The following is a 19704-nucleotide window of genomic DNA, read 5'->3' on the forward strand; positions in this document are numbered from 1 at the left end:
GAATAATGAATTGATTTATGACATGTGTTTTAGCCCACGGCTGATTGTAGAGTTCACTAAGTGAGGAAAGGAGACCCAGGAACAATTCTCATGGTGAAAAGAAAAGAAAGAGCAGAAGGACAAAGACCTTGTTAGGGTAGTCTAGGAGCAGACTCTGAGAAGTCAGGATACATGCTGAAAGAAGAGAGGGTAGAAGATGTCAAAGAAGGAGAGTGTAACCAAAAGAAGAGAAAGGGACCAATTATGAAAACTTTGCTTACTTCCAATTTTGCCCTAGAACAGGTTCTTTATAAGTAAACTCCAGTTCCTTAACCAAATGCAAGCTCTAGTTTGTCTTCCTTAAAGCATTCTCAACCTGTTGGGTATTTAGCGAGCTATCTTTACGATGATTGAAAACCATGGCTAAACTTATTGCTCCCTCTTCTACTCCTCCTGTAACACTTTATGTTATTGTTGTTGTGAGGCACTGTGGAGTAGGTTCCGACACATAGCGACCCTATGTACAATAACATGAAACGCTGGCTGGCCCTGTGCCATCCTCACAGTCATTGCTATGTTTGAGCCCATTGTTGTAGCCACTGTGTCCGTCCATCTTGTCCAGGGTCTTCCTCTTTTTCACTGACCCTCTACTTCACAAAGCATGTTGTTGTTCTCCAGGGACCGGTCCCTCCCGACAACATGTCCAAAGTACGTGAGACAAAGTCTCGCTATCCTCGCTTCCAAGGAGCAGTACAGCTGTACTTCCTCCAAGACACAGACTTGTTAGTTTTTCTGGCAGTCCATGGTATATTCAATATTCTTCACCAACACCATAATTCAAAGGCATCAATTCTTTGGTCTTCCTTATTCGATGTACCGCTTTCACATGCATATGATGCAATTGAAAATACCATGGTTTGGGTCAGGCACACTGTCATGGATTGAATTGTATCCCCCAAACTATCTGTCAACTTGGTTAGGTCATGATTCCCAGTATTGTATGATTGTCTACCATTTTGTCATCTGATGTGATTTCTCTATGTGTTGTTAATCCTATCACTATGATGTTAATGAGATGGATTAGTGGCAGTTATATTGATGAGATCTACAAGATTAGTGTCTTAGCCCATCTCTTTTGAGATATAAAAGAGACAAATGAAGAGAAACATGGGGATCCCATACCACCAAGAAAGCCACGCCAGGAACAGAGCGTGTCCTTTGAACCTGAGGTTCTTGTGCTGAGATGCTCCCAGTCTGAGGGAACATTGATGACAGAGCTGACAGAGAGAGAAAGCCTTCCGCTGGAGCCAGCGCCTTGAATTCAGACTTCTAGCCTACTGGATTGTGAGATAATAAATTTACCTTTGTTAAAGCCATCCACTTGTATTTCTATTATAGCAGCACTAGATGACTAAGACAGAATTTGGTACTGGGAGTGGGGTGCTGCTCTAACAGATACCTAAAATGTGGAAATGGTTTTGAAACTGAATGGGTAGAGGACTCAGAAGGAAGTGAGGAGAACTGTTAACTACAGAGATGGCATAGATGGTGAGAAGCAGCAGCAGAGGACCGGCAGCAGCAGGACCAGGAGACCTGCGCCAGACCGCACTGGAGCCAACCCACGGAGTGAGAGACCCGAGTGCCTTGGCACAGGTGGCTTCCTGATGGAGCGGAGTGCCTCTGGGCACTTTTTGGCGGACCTGGGCTTGCCAACCCACAGAGCAAAAGAGCAGAGTGCCTTCTGGTTGAAGTTTACCGGCCAAGTGGGGTGCCTCCAGGCACTTATCTGTGGAGCTACAGAGCTTTGGAACACTTGCCCCAGCAGGACAGATGCAGGTATGAAGCCCAAGGAGCCAAGAGGCCAAGAAACCAGGAAGCAGAAGCTGAAGAGACAAGGAACACAGGAAGCAGAGCTGCCTTGGTCTCAAAAGGTATGGCCGTGACCTCAGGGGCTTCAAAGGGTGGAGTCATGGTTTCTGGTGTTTGTAAGGGTGGAGTCACCACTCAGATGGGCTAGGAAAATGGTGTGCCTAAAGCTGAGACAGAGAAACATGGGGACCTCATACCACCAAGAAAGCAGCACCGGGAGCAGAGCATGTCCTTTGGACCTGAGGTTCCTGTGCTGAGATGCTCCCAGTCCAAGGGAAGACTGATAACAAGGACCTTCCTCCAGAGCTGACACAGAGAGAAAGCCTTCCCCTGGAGTTGGCACCCAGAATTCAGACTTCTAGCCTACTGGACTGTGAGAGAATAAACTTACCTTTGTTAAAGCCACCCACTGTGTGCTGTTTCTGTTATAACAGCACTAGATGAGGAAGACACACACCTTAGTCCTCAAAGTGACATCTTTGATTTTCAACACTTTAAAGAGGTCTCTTGCTATACGTTTGCCCAAATACTATACATCATTTGGTTTCTTGACTGCTGCTTCTATGGGCATTGATTGTGGATCCAAGTAAAATGAAATCCTTGACAACTTCAGTTTTTTCTTCATTTATCATGATGTTACTTATTGGTCCAGTTGTGAGGATTTTTGTTTTCTTTATGTTGAGGTGTAATCCATACTGAAGGCTGTGGTCTTTGATCTTCATCAGGAAGTGCTTCAAGTCCTTTTCACTTTCAGCAAGCAAGGTTGTGTCTTTTGCATATTTCAGATTGTTAATGAGCCCTCCTCCAGTCTTGATGCTGCATTCTTCATATTATCCAGCTTCTCCGACTATTTGCTCAGCATACAGATTGAATAAGTATCGTAAAAGGATATAACCCTGATGTAACCTTTCCTGATTTTAAACTATGCAGCATCCCCTTGTTCGGTTCGAATGACTGCCTCTTGGTGTATATATAGGTTCCACATGAGCACAATTAAGTGTTCTGGAATTCTCGTTCCTCACAATGTTATCCATAATTTGTTATGATCCACACAGTCAAATGCCTTTGCATAATCAGTAAAACAGAAGTAAACATCTTTCTGGTGTTCTCTGCTTTCAGCCAAGATCCATCTGACATCAGCAGTGACCTCCCTCATTCCACGTTCTCTTCTAAACCCAGCTTGAATTTCTGGCAGTTCCCTGTTGATGTACTGCTGTAACATTTTTTGAACGATCTCCAGTATAATTTTACTTGCATGTCATATTAGTGATATTGTTCAATAATTTCCACATTTAGCTGGATCACCTTTCTTTGGAACGGACACAAATACGGCCAGGTAGTTGTCCTCCAAATTTCTTGGCATAGAGGAGCAAACACCTCCAGTGCTGCATTCATTTGTTGAAACATTTCAACTGATATTCTGTCAATTTCTGGAACCTCGTTTTTTGCCAATGCCTTCAGTGCATCTTGGACTTCTTCCTTCAGTACCATTGGTTCTTGATCATATGTTACCTCCTGAAATGGTTGAACATCAGCCGGTTCTTTTTGGTACAGTGACTGTGTGTATTCCTTTCATCTCCTTTTAGTGCTTCCTGTGTTGTTCAATGTTTTGCCTATAGAATCCTTCAAAATTGCAACTCGAGACTTTAATTTTTTCTTCAGTTCTTTCAGCTTGAGAAATGTCAGATGTGTTCTTCCCTTTTGGTTTTCTAACTCCAGATCTTTGTACGTGTCATTATCATACTTTGTCTTCTTGAGCCACCCTTTGAAATATTCTGTTCAGTTCTTTATACTTGCAACTAATATAGAAATTATAACAGTAAGTTGTCGTTAATTGTTCATGTCTCTAACCTTTGCGTGTCTTTGGGCAAAACATTCAGACTAGCTTTCAAATAGGAAGACTGTGTTTGTCAGACAGCTGAGTAACCAGTAGTCTATTAAGAAGCCACATATGGTGCTAGAATAACTAGAAAATAGTGCTGGAAAAACTGCATATCCATATGGAAAAAATGAACCTTAACCCTTACTTCACACCATATATAAAAACCAATTCAAAACAGATCTTAGAGCTAAGCATAAAACCATAGCGTATCTTAGTGACTTGGGAATAGCGTTACCGGGTGGAAACCCCAGGCTCTGCTCCATGTGACTCGAATTGGCCAATAAACAAGAAGCCAAGGTGGAAGAACAGGAAAGGCACCTTTATTTTGTTGTACAAGGAAAAGGAGTCAGTCGGAGCTGTTGCGCTAAGACTGCTCCCCAAGGACAAGGGGAAAAGTTACTTTTAAGGGGTTTACAAGAAGGGAGTTCATACGAGTTATATCAGCAACATTCTTAATCATAGTACACAGGCGCAGTGGGCCTCACACGTAACCTCCAAGCAAACAAGGATTTCAGTGCAAAGCCGGGGGAGAAAGCCAAGCAAAAGAAACAGGATTTTAAGGCAAAACTGTTTGAGGCTCTGTCTTAGCAGGCAGAAGTTCTTAGACAGGTGACAGAAACCATAAAAGAAAATTTGATAAATTAGATTTTATCAATATTAAAGAGTTTAGCTCATCAAAATATACCATGAAGAAAATGAATAGGCGAACTGCAGACTGGGAAAAAAGATTCAGAAATCGTATCTGACAAAACACTAGTATCCAGGATATATAAATAACTCCTACAACTCAGTAATAAATAACACAAATAACCCAAGAAAAAGCGGGCAAAAGAACTTAACAGATATTTCTCAAAAGAAGATACGAGAATGGCCAATAAGCACATGACAAAGTACCCAGCATCATTAAAAAAAAAAAAAAAAAATTTTTTTTTTTAGCATCATTAGTCAACAATAAATGCAAATGAAAAGCTGTGAGATGCCTCTACACACCAACTAGAATGGCTAAAAGTTAAGAAGACTCATAGCACCAAATTTTGGTGGGGCTGTGAAACAATCAGAACTCTCATATTTTGTTTTTGGGAATATAACATGGTACAATCACTTTGGAGAAAGTTCTGGCAGCTCCATGTAAAACTAAGTGTGATCCTAGCCTCTGCTCCAGCAATCACATTCCTTGGTACTAACTCAAGAGAAATGAAAGCAGACGTCTGTAAAAGACTTACAAAAGAATGCCCATAGCAGTTTTAATCATAATAGCCCAAAACTGGAAATAGCCAGAGTATCCATCAGTAGGAAAATGGATAAACAAAGTACGGTATGTTATTATAATGGTATATTGTTGTTTTTAGGTGCCATCAAGTCGATTCTGAATCATAGCAACCTTGTGTACAACAGAACGAAACACTCCCCAGGCCCATGCCGTCCTCACAATCATTGTTATGCTTGAGCCCATTGTTGCAGCCACTGTGTCAGTTCCATCTCGTTGAGGGCCTTTCTCTTTGTCGCTGATCCTCTACTTTACCAAGCATGATGTCCTTCTTTAGGGACTGGTCTCTCCTGATAACATGTCCAAAGTACATGAGACCAAGTCTCGCCATTCTTGCCTCTCAGGAGCATTCTGGCTGTACTTTTTCCAAGATAGATTTGTTCATTCTTCTGGCAGTCCATGGTATATTCAATATTCTTTGCCAACACCATAATTCAAAGGCGTCACTTCTTCTTTGATCTTCATTATTCTTTGTCCAGCTTTTGCATGCCTATGAAGTGATTATAAACACCATGGCTTGGGTCAGGTGCTCCTTAGTCCCTAAAGTGACGTCTTTGCTTTTCAACACTTTAAAGAAGTCTTTTGCAGTACATTTTCCCAGTGCAATATGTAGTTTGATTTCTTTTTTAAAATTAATTTTTATTGTGCTTTAAGTGAAAGTTTACAAATTAGGTCAGTCTCTCATACGAAAATTTACATACACCTTGGTGTATACTCCTGATTGCTTTCCCGCTAATGAGATAGCACAATCCTTCCTTCCACTGTCTCTCCTCGTGTCCGTTTGGGCAGCTTCTGGCCCCTTCTGCCTCTCATCTCCCCTCCAGACAGGAGAGGTCAGCATAGTCTCATGTGTCTACTTGATCCAAGAAGCTCATTCTTTACCAGTATCATTTTCCATCCCATATTCCAGTCCAATCCCTTTCTGAAGAGTTGGCTTTGGGAATGGTTCCTGTCCTGGGGTAACAGAAGGTCTGGGGACCATGGCCTCTGGGGTCCTTCTAGTCCCAGTCTGACCATTAAGTCTGGTCTTTTTATGAGAATTTGGGTCCCGTGCTCTCCTGCTCCCTCAGGGGCGTAGTTTGATTTCTTGATTGCTGCTTCCATGGGTGTTGATTGTAGATCCAAGTAAGATGAAATCATTAACAACTTCAGTCCTTTCCCCATTTATCATGATGTGGTTTATTGGTCCAGTTGTGAGGATTTTTGTTTTCTTTAGGTTGAGGTGTAATCCATACTGAAGGCTGTAGCCTTTGATCTTCATCAGTAAGTACTTCAAATCCTCTTCACTTTCAGCAAGCAAGGTTGTGTCTTCTGCATAATGCAGGTTGTTAGTCTTTCTCCAATCCTGATGCCCCGTTCTTTTTCATATAGTCCAGCTTCTTGGATTATTTGCTCAGCATACAGATTGAATAAGTCTGGTGAAAGGATACAACCCTGATGCACACCTTTCCTAACTTCAACCGTTCGGAAATACTACTCAGTAATAAAAAAGAATAAACTACTGATACATGCAACAATATGGGTGGATTTCAGAAGCATTGTGCCGAGTGAAAGATACCTCACACAAAAGAATATACATTAGATGGTTATATATGACATTTTAGAACAGGCAAGTCTAATTTTTGGTGAAAAGAATCAGAATAGTGGTTGCCTCTAAGAAGATGGGGCAAGACTTCGCTGACAAGAGTCATCTAGGAACTTTCTTGGGTGCCAGTAGCGTTCTATACCTTGATAGGGGCTTGGGTTACACAGATGTATGCGTTTGTCAGTACACTAAGATTTGTGCGTTTTACTGTATGTAAACTTTATGTCAAAAGAAAACCAAACTGAAAACAAATATTGAACCTATGTTAATGATATGTATACTGGAGTATTTAGGGGGTATATATAGATGTTTGGAGTGAGAATTTGTCAAAAATATAAGATGGATTGATGTGACAAGCAAATGTAGTAAAATGTCAATGGTAGAATCTAGGTGGTGGGTATACTTACTGTAAATTTTTTCCAATTTTTCTGTAGGTTTAAAATTTTTCATAATAAAAAAAAAAGAATTAAAGAACCTACCAGTGGTTTAAGGAGCCCTGGTGGTGCAGCGGTTAAGGTACTCAACTGCTAACTGAAAGGTCAGTGGTTTGAAACCACCGGCAGCTCCTCAGGAGAAAGACGTGGCAGTCTGCTTCTGCAGAGATTTACAGCCTTGGAAACCCTGTGGAGCCGCTACGAGTTGGAATCAACTCGATGGCAGTGGGTTTGGTGTTTTTTTTTTTAACCAATCGTTAGGCTCAATCTTAAGTTTTAGAAGTTCCTGTTGATGTGGTGTCTCTGACACTTGGGCAAATAATCTCTTCCAGCAAAAAAACCCCCCTGAAAACACGATTCTCTGACAAAACAGAAATTACTTCATCCCTGAAGAAGAGAGATGTAAGGCTTAAGTGGATGAAATTCCAGGGGCTGTGCTTCGATTGACACACCTTTGTTACAGAGCAGACATGTTTTATTTCAGGTCCTGGAGCAGTCCTTCTCAACTGTACTCTGTTCTGTCTTCCCTCTCTGTGTAGGAATCTTCCTGCCATCCTGGATTGGGCGAAAACTCAAAAACCTGGAGCCATGGGTGTCAACATCATCACATCTGACTTCGTGGACCTGGTGGACTTTGCCACGACCGTCATTGAGTTGAACGACCTCCTCCAGGAGGACAAAGCTTTGGCTAAATGCTGACCTAAATTTTTATTTAACTTGATGTTGAATTATTGATCCAGGGTAGAGTTCTGAAGGGTTCCGTGTTAGGATGGTCTTTGGGCAGTGATGGTGCAGTGATGAAGAGGAGGAAGGCATTTTTTCCTTCCTCACAGGACTGTCTGGGTAAAATTACAGGGCTTTTAATTGCATTTTTCCCAAATGAGACTTTTTAAAAACTTAAGTCGCAGGGAAACAAGTCTGTTTCATGTGATCAAGGATCTCCACAATTACTTACAATGGTGAATGGAATATGGAAACAGGGCTCCCAGTTCCACCGGGGTATTGAGTGCCCCCAAATTGGCCTGTTTCCCTATTGTCTTCCAGGTAGTTGTTTGAGCCGGGGATAGGGCTGATGGCAGAAATTCATTCCTGATCCAAAGAATGGATCGTTCCAGGTGTGGGCTGCCCCATGGGGCAGCTGTAACACCAACCTGGGCTGCTGCTGTGAGGAAGAGGCTCAGCAGTGTTCTCTCTAGAAATGTTGAATGTCACCACTTCTTCCCTGAGAGAGAACGACTTACTTATCACCAAGTTGTTTCAGCTACAAGCTATTCAGGCATAGCTTGGGCTGGTGCCTGGTCACCTGATTTCTTCAGATTGTAAACAGTGAATACTGCCCTTGAGGTCAGAATTTTGCCTCCCAGTTTTAAAACATTGATTCCTTTCCCTTTCTTTTGGCCCCTTGTTAAAAGTGAAAAGAACAGTGACGGGAGATCTTTTCAGTTGTGGGGCCAACAGAAGACAGACGTAAATGCCTGTTGCATGCCTGATTCCTTCGATTTAATTCTGTAGCCTTCTCCAAAAGGGCTGCCAGGCAAGCACCTGAATTATCTTGGCAGTGTCCTCCTTGGAGTGGCATCTTCCAGCTAGATCTCGGAATTGCGTTTTGTTGTCTGCCTAGGACTTGGGTCTACTCTGGGGACACAATGCTAAGCGAAGGGCACCTTGTCCATGATACCATGGAGGCAGACGCCAGATATGTGGGGAAGTGCAGTGGCTTTAAAGGAGGCAGCTCTGAGTGGGTTTGGAGCCATTCTGCAACTCTCTGGAAACAAGACTACCTCGGGAACATTTAGGATGACTCGTGGTCATCAAGGGTCAACACCCAGTGTTGGAACATTTCCAGTTCTTGTCTTGATTGTTATACTTTCTGCAGGTTGTTTTGAGCTTATAATCACCCACCAGTGCATGAGAGCTTTGAAACTCAAGAAGGGATTTTTTAATTATTATTATTGATAAGAGGTGCTTATCTATAAAGCGCCCTCTGCATCTGTCTGTATTTATTTATTTATTCATGCATTTATTTATTTATAGATTAAGTATCTGCAGTGCTTCTTGCCTTAGGAGCACTCACAAAGGAGCTTCCTAAACTTTTCTCACCTAGGATAGATGCTGCCATGGTCTTCCTCCCATCTACAGGACCACACATCTCAGGACTGTGTGCGACCTCTGACTCTCCCACCCCAATCATGCTGGTGACAGTGGATATGTGTGCATGTGGTCCAGATCTGATCAGCCACTACCAAGCCAGGCACTGGGACAGAAGATGAGATGGGTCATGAAGAACTCTGAGTCTTTGAGCTAGATCCTCCAGAAGAGAGTTGAAAACGGAAGGAGTTGGAAGGAAGACAAGGCCTGGGAATGTGTGCACTTTGATGCTCCTGACACTGTCTAAGAATCCCTCAAGGAGGAAAGATGAACTCAGGACCCCGTGGATTTGTGCTTTTGTAAAGATTGTTTGGACCCTTCCCCCAGCAGCTCCCAGTTTCTATCCTTCGATGCTCACAGCTGAATTTTGCGTGTTACCTGCAGTGGGGGTATCCTAGGGATATCCACCTACACTCCTCCAACTTTTGGTCTTGTAGCCTTTATTTCTCTAAAGTAATTTAAGCCCTCACCTTTAGCTTTCACTGCTTGACAAGGTCACAACACAAATGCCTCTGGGAAAATCTGGCTTCACTTCCCCTTTTCTGGCATTTGAGTGTCTCCCCAAAGAGGTTCGTGGGATACTGTTGTCAAATTCTGGAGGGGCTTCTCTGGATAGGAATAAGAAGGTGAGTGCCCTCTCTTTCTAGGTTTCCCTTCGATTCTGTTAATAAATCCCAGTGACAAGCTCTAAAATCCCTGGCCTTGCCTCAGGGTTATCTTTTTGTTATTTTACTTTGTTTCTTTTTTTAATTCTAGGTCACTTTTGCCTAGGGATTAGGTCGTTTCCCCTCTTTTAACCCTGTACAACTTGGCAAAGAGTTAAGGAGGCAAGAGGAGAATCATTCTGCTCTGTTTTATTTGAGCCTCAGCTTTGTCCAGGTGCTTGGTGCTATGAGGCCAGGTGTGTTGACAGGTATCTATCTGCACGGGATACCAGTGGCACCCAGAGGCTGCTGACTGTTCAGGGAAATGTTTCCTTGATTTTCTTCTTTAGTTTTCACCTGTTGTAGTTGCACTTCACTTGGGCTATAACCTTTGAGTGCAATTCAGTGTTTGCATAAGGGAAAAGTCATCAGGCATGACACAAAAGCACAGAGAACTGCACCAAGGCTTTGGGCATGATGTGTGCTCTGCGTGGTGGGTGCAGGTGCTCCCTCCTTCCCGCTGCTTTTTGTCGCTCGGCCTGGCTTACATTTGAAAGTCTGCAGAGGAGTCCTGGGAGGGAGGTGGAAAGCCATTTACAGCTCCCTGAGAAAAACACCCTTGAGTTGGCAGCGTTTTTCTTCAGAATAAAGTTGCTTATTATTATTATGTAAATAATGTGTGCATTCTGCTCTCTGACCCTGAAGCCAGGTAGGAGATCTCAGGGAGGCAGATAGGACAGAGAGAAAATACCTGTTAACTCTGTGGCGCATTTTAGCAACTGCCGACAACAAAAATGGCGACTTATTCTGATAACTCCTGGGGGCTTCTCCTGTCAGAACGAGGCTATCACACTTGCTCCACGTTAACTTCAGGATCGGCTAAACTTCTACTTGATTGAGCCAAAGACGACTTCCGTTTCACAGGATTTGGAACCATGTTTATTTGGAAATACAGAGAGCTTTTCATGAGCTACCTGGACCATTTCTCACATAGCCATGTTGCCATGATTTTGTGGGAAAGGTGACCATCACAGATTTCTGTTAGTCTAGAGCAGTGTTTAAGGATGGAACACTGAACAGCTACCACTGTGTTTTGATGGGTATGGAAGATACCCTTAGGATGGGAGAGAGAAGGCAAGATGGAATTGATGGAAGGAAATGATAAATTATTGAGGATTAAATTTTAAATTAATGGCAGATCTAAGCCGGTCATGCCAAAAAATATATATTTTGTATTTGCTGTACGGTAGTGCCAGTGTTACAAACGAACGTCCAACTTACATACAACCTGTTATGAGCCAACCCCCATAAAGCCTATTGTATTAAAAATTTGAGGTACCTACAATGGTTCGTAATAACAAGTGGGTTCTACTTCGTGACGTGCATGAAAATATTATTATTACTGTATTATTATGTTAAAGATGTTTCAGTGTATCTGGAAGTGTTTCTTTAATTTTTTTATGCGTAGAAAGGTACGCTATATACTATATACTAAGACAAACGTTTGACTGACTTTAGATATGAACTGTACCTGACTGTTCCGACTTAACGTACAAATTCCACTTAAGGACAGACTTTGGAATGTTCGAATTCTGGGAACTGCCTGTATTAGATGCTATATGAATTAAGTTTAGTCATTTCCCTGAGGTCTCAGCCCAGGCCCTTGAATTCTTGAGAACCCTAACACCACAGTCCAAATCCAGGATTTCATATAAACTCAAATAAAAGCACAAAATCTGGACCCAGGAAATGGACTCTCAAGATTCCTAGTTCTTCTCTTCCTGACCTTCTCATATTCACACCGAACAAAAAGGTTTTGTTTCTATCCAAAAAGACAAGGTAGTGGAACATTCTGGAATGAAATGTGGTTCTCTGGTCTGCCAGAATTTTGTATCTCTGGTTTTCTGAATTTTACCATTAGAGAGGGCTGTCCAAAGAGACGTTAGTATGACCCAGCTAGACGCTGCCACCCAAAGCTAAAGGTGGAGAAAAAGAGGAAATTAAGACTGAAAGTAAACTCCTCCGTTTTCCTGGGTAGCAAAAGGGCCACACAAAGTCAGGCCATCTTGCAGATTTAGCTCATGCTGTAGTTGAAGTTTTTGTAATGTTCCCTATTGGCTGACTGTAGATAACACACTGTTAGGTTCTGGGAGGCTGTTTACTACTTGAGAGCAGAGTGTTTTTGCAACACTCTATTGACCCAAAACACAAGGTTCCCAACGTTTAGGTAAGGAGCCCTGGTGGTGCAATGGTTAAGCACTCAGCTGCTAGCCAAAAGGTCAGCAGTTGGAACCCACCAGCCACCCCACAGGAGAACAGACCTGGCAGTCTGCTCCCATAGAGATTACAACCTGGGAAATCCTGTGGGGCACGTTCTGCTCTATTATATGGGGCTGCTGTGACTCGGAATCTACCTGACATCACACAATAGTGCTGAGGTTAAATGCTTTATGTTTGGGGTGTACAGTTGTGGTAATTCTTCCTTCTGTACTGTGTGTGCAGAATACAACTTGGGTTCGTTTCCCAAAAGTGTGTGGGACGACAGATCTTGTCCAAGAGTGGTGCACTTGGTGACCTGTAGAATGAGACAGGGCGGAAGGAAATCTGCTCCTGAGAGGCGAGCTTTCCCAAGTACACACTAAGTAGCTGTGTTATGCCAAGAGACAACCAATAGAAATTAATAACATCGAGCCTCCAAGCTGACAGTAAGTTTGCTTTGTATGGCATGGAACATAGTTGTCCCTTTAAATTCCGCTAACTTTCTAGCACATTTTGGTCCTCTGTCTTGGGCTGTCCCTGGTGTTCGCCACCACAGCTTTGTCACTCACAGTGTTGCCTTGGGACAACACTGATTGATAAGAAATTTTAATTGGCAACTTTACACTAAATTCCAAACTATACCCAACAGCTGTTTACTGCCCCCGAGAGACCTGCTATCTCCTCGTCCTCTGGATTCCCCAGCTTCCTACTGGAAATAATGGCTCTGCCCAGTGGTACCATATCTCTAAACTGGCCCTAACCCAGAAGAATATGTTACAAAACGGTATTGCTTTTGCTCAAATAGCACCATCTTAGACACAGTAAAAAACAGTCTGAGATAAATTTCTGTGTTGTGGTAGATACAGTGTTCTAGCATTTTCTCCAACACAACTTGTTCTTAGGACTTTTCAAACTCATTTCTAAGCAAAATCCTTTAGATGAAATAGTTTCCTTTTCTAGGAGCTCAATCCCACAGACTGTTGAGACAGGCCATCAACAGTTGAGAGGCATCTCCTATCTCACGCCTTCTCATCTCTTCTTGTCCCCTGGCCATTCTCTGTCATCTGATTACTGTTAATCACAAGATGCTGGCCAGACTTAGAGTAGAAGGCACATCTATTCAATGAAGACCAAGCACACTCTTATCACAGTGGTTATTGGTCTTTACTCTTCCCAAATGCTTTCTTCTGTCACCCCTCACTCCCAAAGGTAGAAATATGACTGATTGGAGCCCAGAACTTAGGGCCAATACTTAATTCAAATGGCAGGGGTTTGCTGACAAGCTTTGAGCCCAGTAAGAAGCACAACACTTTGAAAAGTCAAATAGGCCTCTGGTAGCTTTGTACATTTGCCGTTTACATGATTATAGCACTAATAACGCTTGAGTCATGAATCTCTAGTATCAGTGTGATAAATCTTAGAACAGACTTAGAACAGTCCTAAGAACAAGTGCTGTTACACTTACCAGCTTACACCCCAGTGGTAATAAGTTTTAAATACAGATGACGTGTGCATTATTTGTGTTGTGTATATGCTAACTGTAATATCACTTAACGCACTGATCAGCAATCAGAAAATGCAGAGATTGCAGTAGTGAAAATGAGTCTCGGTCAACTCAGATGATACATGAATCTGATGAGTGCTCTACTGGATATTATATTTTGCCTTCTATTGCTTGTTTTCTACCATAATGCATGCTGTTTGGTAAGTTAAAATAGAGCTAATAATATCAATTTTAAGGCTAGATTGAAGTTTTGCATATATGCTGCTTGAGAAGCTGAAATGTATTTTGTGGTTACCTTATTCACACACATACTTTGCTTGGCTTCCCCCACCCTCCCAGGAAATCATTGTTCGCATATATTTCTCTCCTTTTTTCTTGTAACCTTGATTAAACGGCTTAATCCAACCTACAACATTGTAAAGCCAGGATACCTCATTTTAACTGTGAAAAAAAAATTGAATCAGTGTGATGAGATGATGTGTTCTGTTGTATTTGAGTTTATCTAAATAGCTTTAAAACATAATAAACACAAAACTTTGGTAGGCACTTTTCCTTTGTTTGAATGGGCATTTTATTATGGGTCTACTTCTAATTTTATTGTAAAGAGCTATCGCCTCAAAAAATAAGAAACAATAAATTTTTAGGAAGAGCTAAAACTCAGCATTTATATAACCCTTATTATCTAACGTTGGATAAAGACCGTCTCGGCCACGTCTAGCGCATTTTGCCATTAACTAAACATGCCTGCAGTCTCCAGGATGAGTGGTACATGGAATGGGTAGACACCCTTGTCATTCAGGCTGTCCCAGGCTTCATCCTTAGCACTGCAGGTATAGCCACTAGCCTTAGACTGGGTCCTGACAACAGCCAGATTCTCACCTGACTGCCCTCTCTGGCCCACGTTACTTTGAATGATTGCCAAATGCCAGGACACAGAAGAATGCAGACATTATGCACTTGTGTGTACAAATAATAAGTAAGGATGTCTTGCAGTTTCTGTTGGCAGTGAAGATTCCAGTATTTTCCTCATTCTTAATTCTCTGTAAGATAATGTCTGAGATCACTTAATTTCAGTGAATGACTTTTTTTTTTTTTTTTTGCCCTATACCCTACAAAAATAATGGGTTAAGATGAAAGTCCTTTGTATCAATTTAGCAGAAACGTAAAAGATCAAATTAATTCTAAGTAATCATTCAATTCATATCATTGAATGTTGGAGCAGGTGACTAAGAGTAATTACCATACCAACTTAAGAACAGAATCAGAAATTTCTGCCTGTTTTTTTCTTTTTTTTTTTGGATCCAAGTAAAATGAAATCCTAGACAACTTTAATCTTTTCTCTGTACATAATGATAGTGTTCATTGGTCCAGTTGTGAGGATTTTTCTTTTTCTTTTTTTAATTTTATTTTACTTCAGATGAAGGTTTAAGAACAAATTACTATCTCATCAAACAGTGTATGCATTGTTTTGTGATATTGATTAACTACCCCACGACATTTCAGCACTCTCCCTTCTCAACCCTGGGTTCCCTATTACCAGCTCTTCTGTTCCTTCCTACCTTCTAGTCCCTGCCCCAGGGCTGGTGTGCCCCTTTAGCCTTGTTTCCTTCTATGGGCCTGTTCAGTCTTTGGCTGAAGGGTGAACCTCAGGAGTGACCTCATTACTGAGCTGAAAAAGTGTCCGGGGGCCAGCTTCTCAGGCTTTCTCCAGTCTCTGTCAGGTCAGCAAGTTTGGTCTTTCTTTCTTTTTTTACACTTTTTATTGTGCTTTAAGTGCAAGTTTACAAATCATGTCAGTCTCTCACACAAAAACTTATATATACCTTGCTAAACACAAAAACAAAAAACACCTTGCTACATATTCCCAATTACTCTCACCCTAATAAGACAGCCCGCTGTCTCCCTCTATCTTTTCGTGTCTATTTCGCCAGCTTCTAACCCCCCTACCCTCTCATCTCCCCTCCAGGAAGAAGATGCCAACATAGTCTCAAGTGTCCACCTGATCCAAGAAGCTCGCTCCTCACCAGCATCCTTCTCCAACCCGTTGTCCAGTCCAATCCATGTCTGAAGAGTTGGCTTCGGGAATGGTTCCTGTCCTGAGCCAAGAGAATATCTGGGGGCCATGACCACTGGGGTCCTTCTAGTCTCAGTCAGACCATTAAGTCTGGTCTTCTTATGAGAATCTGGGGTCTGCATCCCACTACTCTCCTGCTCCCTCAGGGGTTCTCTGTTGTGTTCCCTGTCAGGGCTGTCATCGGTTGTAGCTGGGCACCATCTAGTTCTTCTGGTCTCAGGATGATGTAGTCTCTGGTTCTTGTAGCCCTTTCTGTCTCTTGGGCTTGTAATTACCTTGTGTCCTTGGTGTTCTTCATTCTCCTTTGATCCAGGTGGGTTAAGACCAATTGATGCATCTTTTAAAAAAAATTTTTTTTTCTTTTTTTTTTAGATGGCTGCTTGCTAGCGTTTAAGACCCCAGACGCCACTCTTCAAAGTGGGATGCAGAATGTTTTCTTAATAGACTTTATTATGCCAATTGACTTATATGTCCCCTGAAACCATGGTCCCCAAACCCCTGCCTGTGCTACACTGGCCTTTGAAGCATTCAGTTTATTCAGGAAACTTCTTTGCTTTTGGTTTAGTCCAGTTGTGCTGACCTCCCCTGTATTGTGTGTTGTCTTTCTCTTCACCTAAACTAGTTCTTAACTACTACCTAATTAGTGAATACCCCCTCCCACCTTCCCTTCCCTCCCCCTCTGGTAACCACAGAAGAATGTTTTCTTCTCAGTTTAAACTATTTCTCAAGTTCTTATAATAGTGGTCTTATATAATATTTGTCTTTTTGCAACTGACTAATTTCACTCAGCATAATGCCTTCCAGATTCCTCCATGTTATGAAATGTTTCACAGATCCCTCACTGTTCTTTATCGATGTGTAGTATTCCATTCTGTGAATATGCCATAATTTATTTATCCGTTCATCTGTTGATGGGCATCTTGGTTGCTTCCAGCTTCTTGCTGTTATAAACAGTGCTGCAATAAACATGGGTGTGCATATATCTGTTCATGTAAAGGCTCCTATTTCTTTAGGATATATTCCGAGGAGTGGGATTACTGGATCGTATGATAGTTCTATTTCTAGCTTTTTAAGGAAGCGCCAAATCGATTTCCAAAGTGATTGTACCATTTTACATTCCACAAGCAGTGTATAAGTGTTCCAATCTCTCCACAGCCTCTCCAACATTTATTATTTTGTGTTTTTTGGATTAATGCCAGCCTTGTTGGAGTGAGATGAAATCTCATTGTAGTTTTGATCTGCATTTCTCTAATGGCTAAAGATCGAGAGCATTTCCTCATGTATCTGTTAGCTACCTGAATGTCTTCTTGAGTGAAGTGTCTATTCATATCCTTTGCCCATTTTTTAATTGGATTATTTGTCTTTTTGCAGTTGAGTTTTTGCACTATCATGTAGATTTTAGAGATCAGACACTGATCAGAAACGTCATAGCTAAAAACTTCTTCCCAGTCTGTAGGTAGTCTTTTTACTCTTTTGGTGAAGTCTTTGGATGAGCATAGGCGTTTGATTTTTAGGAGTTCCCAGTTATCTAGTTTTTCTTCTACATTCTTAATAATGTTTTGTATACTGTTTATGCCATGTATTAGGGCTCCTCACGTTGTCCCTATTTTTTCTCCCATGATCTTTATCGTTTTAGATTTTATATTTAGGTCTTTGGTCCATTTTGAGCTCGTTTTTGTGCATGGAGTGAGGTAAGGGTCTTGTTTCGTGTTTTTGCAGATGGATATCCAGTTATGCCAGCACCATTTGTTAAAAAGACTGTCTTTTCCCCATTTAACTGTTTTGGGGCCTTTGTCAAATATCAACTGCTCATATGTGGATGGATTTATGTCTGGATTCTCAATTCTCTTCCATTGGTCTATGTATCTGGTGTTGTACCAGTACCAGGCTGTTTTGACTACCGTGGCTGTATAATAGGTTCTAAAATCAGGTAGAGTAAGGCCTCCCACTTTGTTCTTCTTTTTCAATAATGCCTTATTTATCCTGGGTCTCTTTCCCTTCCATATGAAGTTGGTGATTTGTTTCTCCATCTCCTTAAAGAATGTCATTGGGATTTGGATCGGAATTGCATTAAACGTATAGATCGCTTTTGGTAGAATAGACATTTTTATAATGTTAAGTCTTCCTATCCATGAGCAAGGTATGTTTTTTCCACTTATGTAAGTCTCTCTTGGTTTCTTACAGAAGTGTATGGTAGTTTTCTTTGTATAAGTCTTTTACATCTCTGATAAGATTTATTCCTAAGTATTTTATCTTCTTGGGGGCTACTGTAAATGTCATTGATTTGGTGATTTCCTCTTCGATGTTCTTTTTGCTGGTGTAGAGGAATCCAACTGATTTTTGTGTGTTTATCCTGTATCCTGATACTCTGCTGAACTCTTCTATTAGTTTCAGTAGTTTTCTAGAGGATTCCTTAGGGTTTTCTGTGTATAAGATCATGTCATCTACACATAGAGATACTTTTACTTCTTCCTTGCCAATCTAAAAAAAAAAAAAAAATTTTTTTTTTTTTTTTTTAAGATCCCCTTTATTTCTTTATCTAGCCTAATTGCTCTGGCTAGGACCTCCAACACAGTGTTGAATAAGAACGGTGATAAAGGGCATCCTTGTCTGGTTCCCAGTCTCAGTGGGAATGCTTTCAGGCTCTCTCATTTTGGATGATGTTGGCTGTTGGCTTTGTATAAATGCCCTTTATTATGTTGAGGAATTTTCCTTCTATTCCTATTTTGCTGAGAGTTTTTATCATGAATGGGTGTTGAACTTTGTCAAATGCCCTTTTTGCATCAGTTGATAATATCTTGTGATTCTTGTCTTTTGTTTTATTTATGTAGTGGCTTACATTAATGGTTTTCCTAAAATTAAACCAACCTTGCATACCTGGTATAAATCCCACTTAGTCGTGGTGGATTATTTTTTTTGATATGTTGTTGAATTCTATTGACTACAATTTTGTTGAGGATTTTTGCATCTACGTTCATGAGGGGTATAGGTCTATAATTTTCTTTTCTTGTGGTGTCTTTACCTGGTTTTGGTATCAGGGATACGGCGGCTTCATAGAATGAGTTTGGTAGTATTCCGTCCTTTTCTATGCTCTGAAATACCTTTAGTAGTAGTGGTGTTAACTCTTCTCTTAAAGTGGTAAAACTGCAGTGAAGCCATCTGGACCAGGGCTTTTTTTTTGTTGGGAGTTTTTTGATTACCTCTTCAATCTCTTCTTTCATTATTGGCCTATTTAGTTGTTCTACCTCTGTTTGCGTTAGTTTAGGTAGGTAGTGTGTTTCTAGGAATTCATCCATTTCTTCTAGGTTTTCAAATTTGTTAGAGTACAATTGGTCGTAGTAATCTGATATGATTCTTTTAATTTCAATTGGGTCTATTGTAATATTGCCCGTTTCATTTCTTATTTGGGCTATTTGCTTCCTCTCCTTTTTTTCTTTTGTCAGTTTGGTCAGTGGTTTATCAATTCTGTTGATTTTTTCAAAAAACCAGCTTTTGCTAATTGTTTTTCTGTTTTCTATTTCATTCAGTTCAGCTCTAATTTTTATTATTTGTTTTCTTCTGGTGCCTGTGGGTTTCTTTTGTTGCTCTCTTTCTATTTCAAGTTTTAGGGAAAGTTCTTCAATTTTGGCCCTTTCTTCTTTTTGTATGTGTGCATTTATTGATATAAATTGACCTCTAAGCACCGCTTTTGCTGTGTCCCAAAGGTTCTGATAGGAAGTGTTTTCATTCTCATTGGATTCTCTGAATTTCTTTATTCCATCCTTAATGTCTTCTATAATCCAGTCTTTTTTTAGCAGGGTATTGTTCAGTTTCCAAGTCTATGATTTCTTTTCCCTGCTTTTCCTGTTATCGATTTCCACTTTTATGGCCTTATGGTCAGAGAAGATGCTTTGTAATATTTCAATGTTTTGGATTCTGCTTAGGCTTGCTTTATGACTTAATATGTGGTCTATTCTAGAGAATGTTCCATGTGCACTAGAAAAGAAAGTATACTTGGTTGCTGTTGGGTGGAGTGTTCTGTATACATCTATGAGGTCAAGTTGGTTGATTGTGGCACTT

General features: G+C 41.0%; 1 protein-coding gene across 1 annotated transcript in view; it reads left to right on the forward strand.

Annotated features, from left to right (window-relative positions):
* The window catches only part of PLCXD2 (phosphatidylinositol specific phospholipase C X domain containing 2), an 86777-nt gene extending 72215 nt beyond the window's left edge, over positions 1-14562 (forward strand). Inside the window, exon 4 of the mRNA XM_003412999.4 lies at positions 7556-14562. Coding sequence (XP_003413047.1) covers positions 7556-7715 — 160 coding nt within the window. The 3' untranslated portion in view covers positions 7716-14562. The remainder of the gene's footprint in view (positions 1-7555) is intronic.
* The last annotated feature ends 5142 nt before the right edge of the window (positions 14563-19704 follow it).

The sequence above is a fragment of the Loxodonta africana genome, chromosome 1 (genome assembly GCF_030014295.1).
Source record: "Loxodonta africana isolate mLoxAfr1 chromosome 1, mLoxAfr1.hap2, whole genome shotgun sequence".
In the NCBI taxonomy this organism is placed as follows: Eukaryota; Metazoa; Chordata; class Mammalia; order Proboscidea; family Elephantidae; genus Loxodonta; species Loxodonta africana.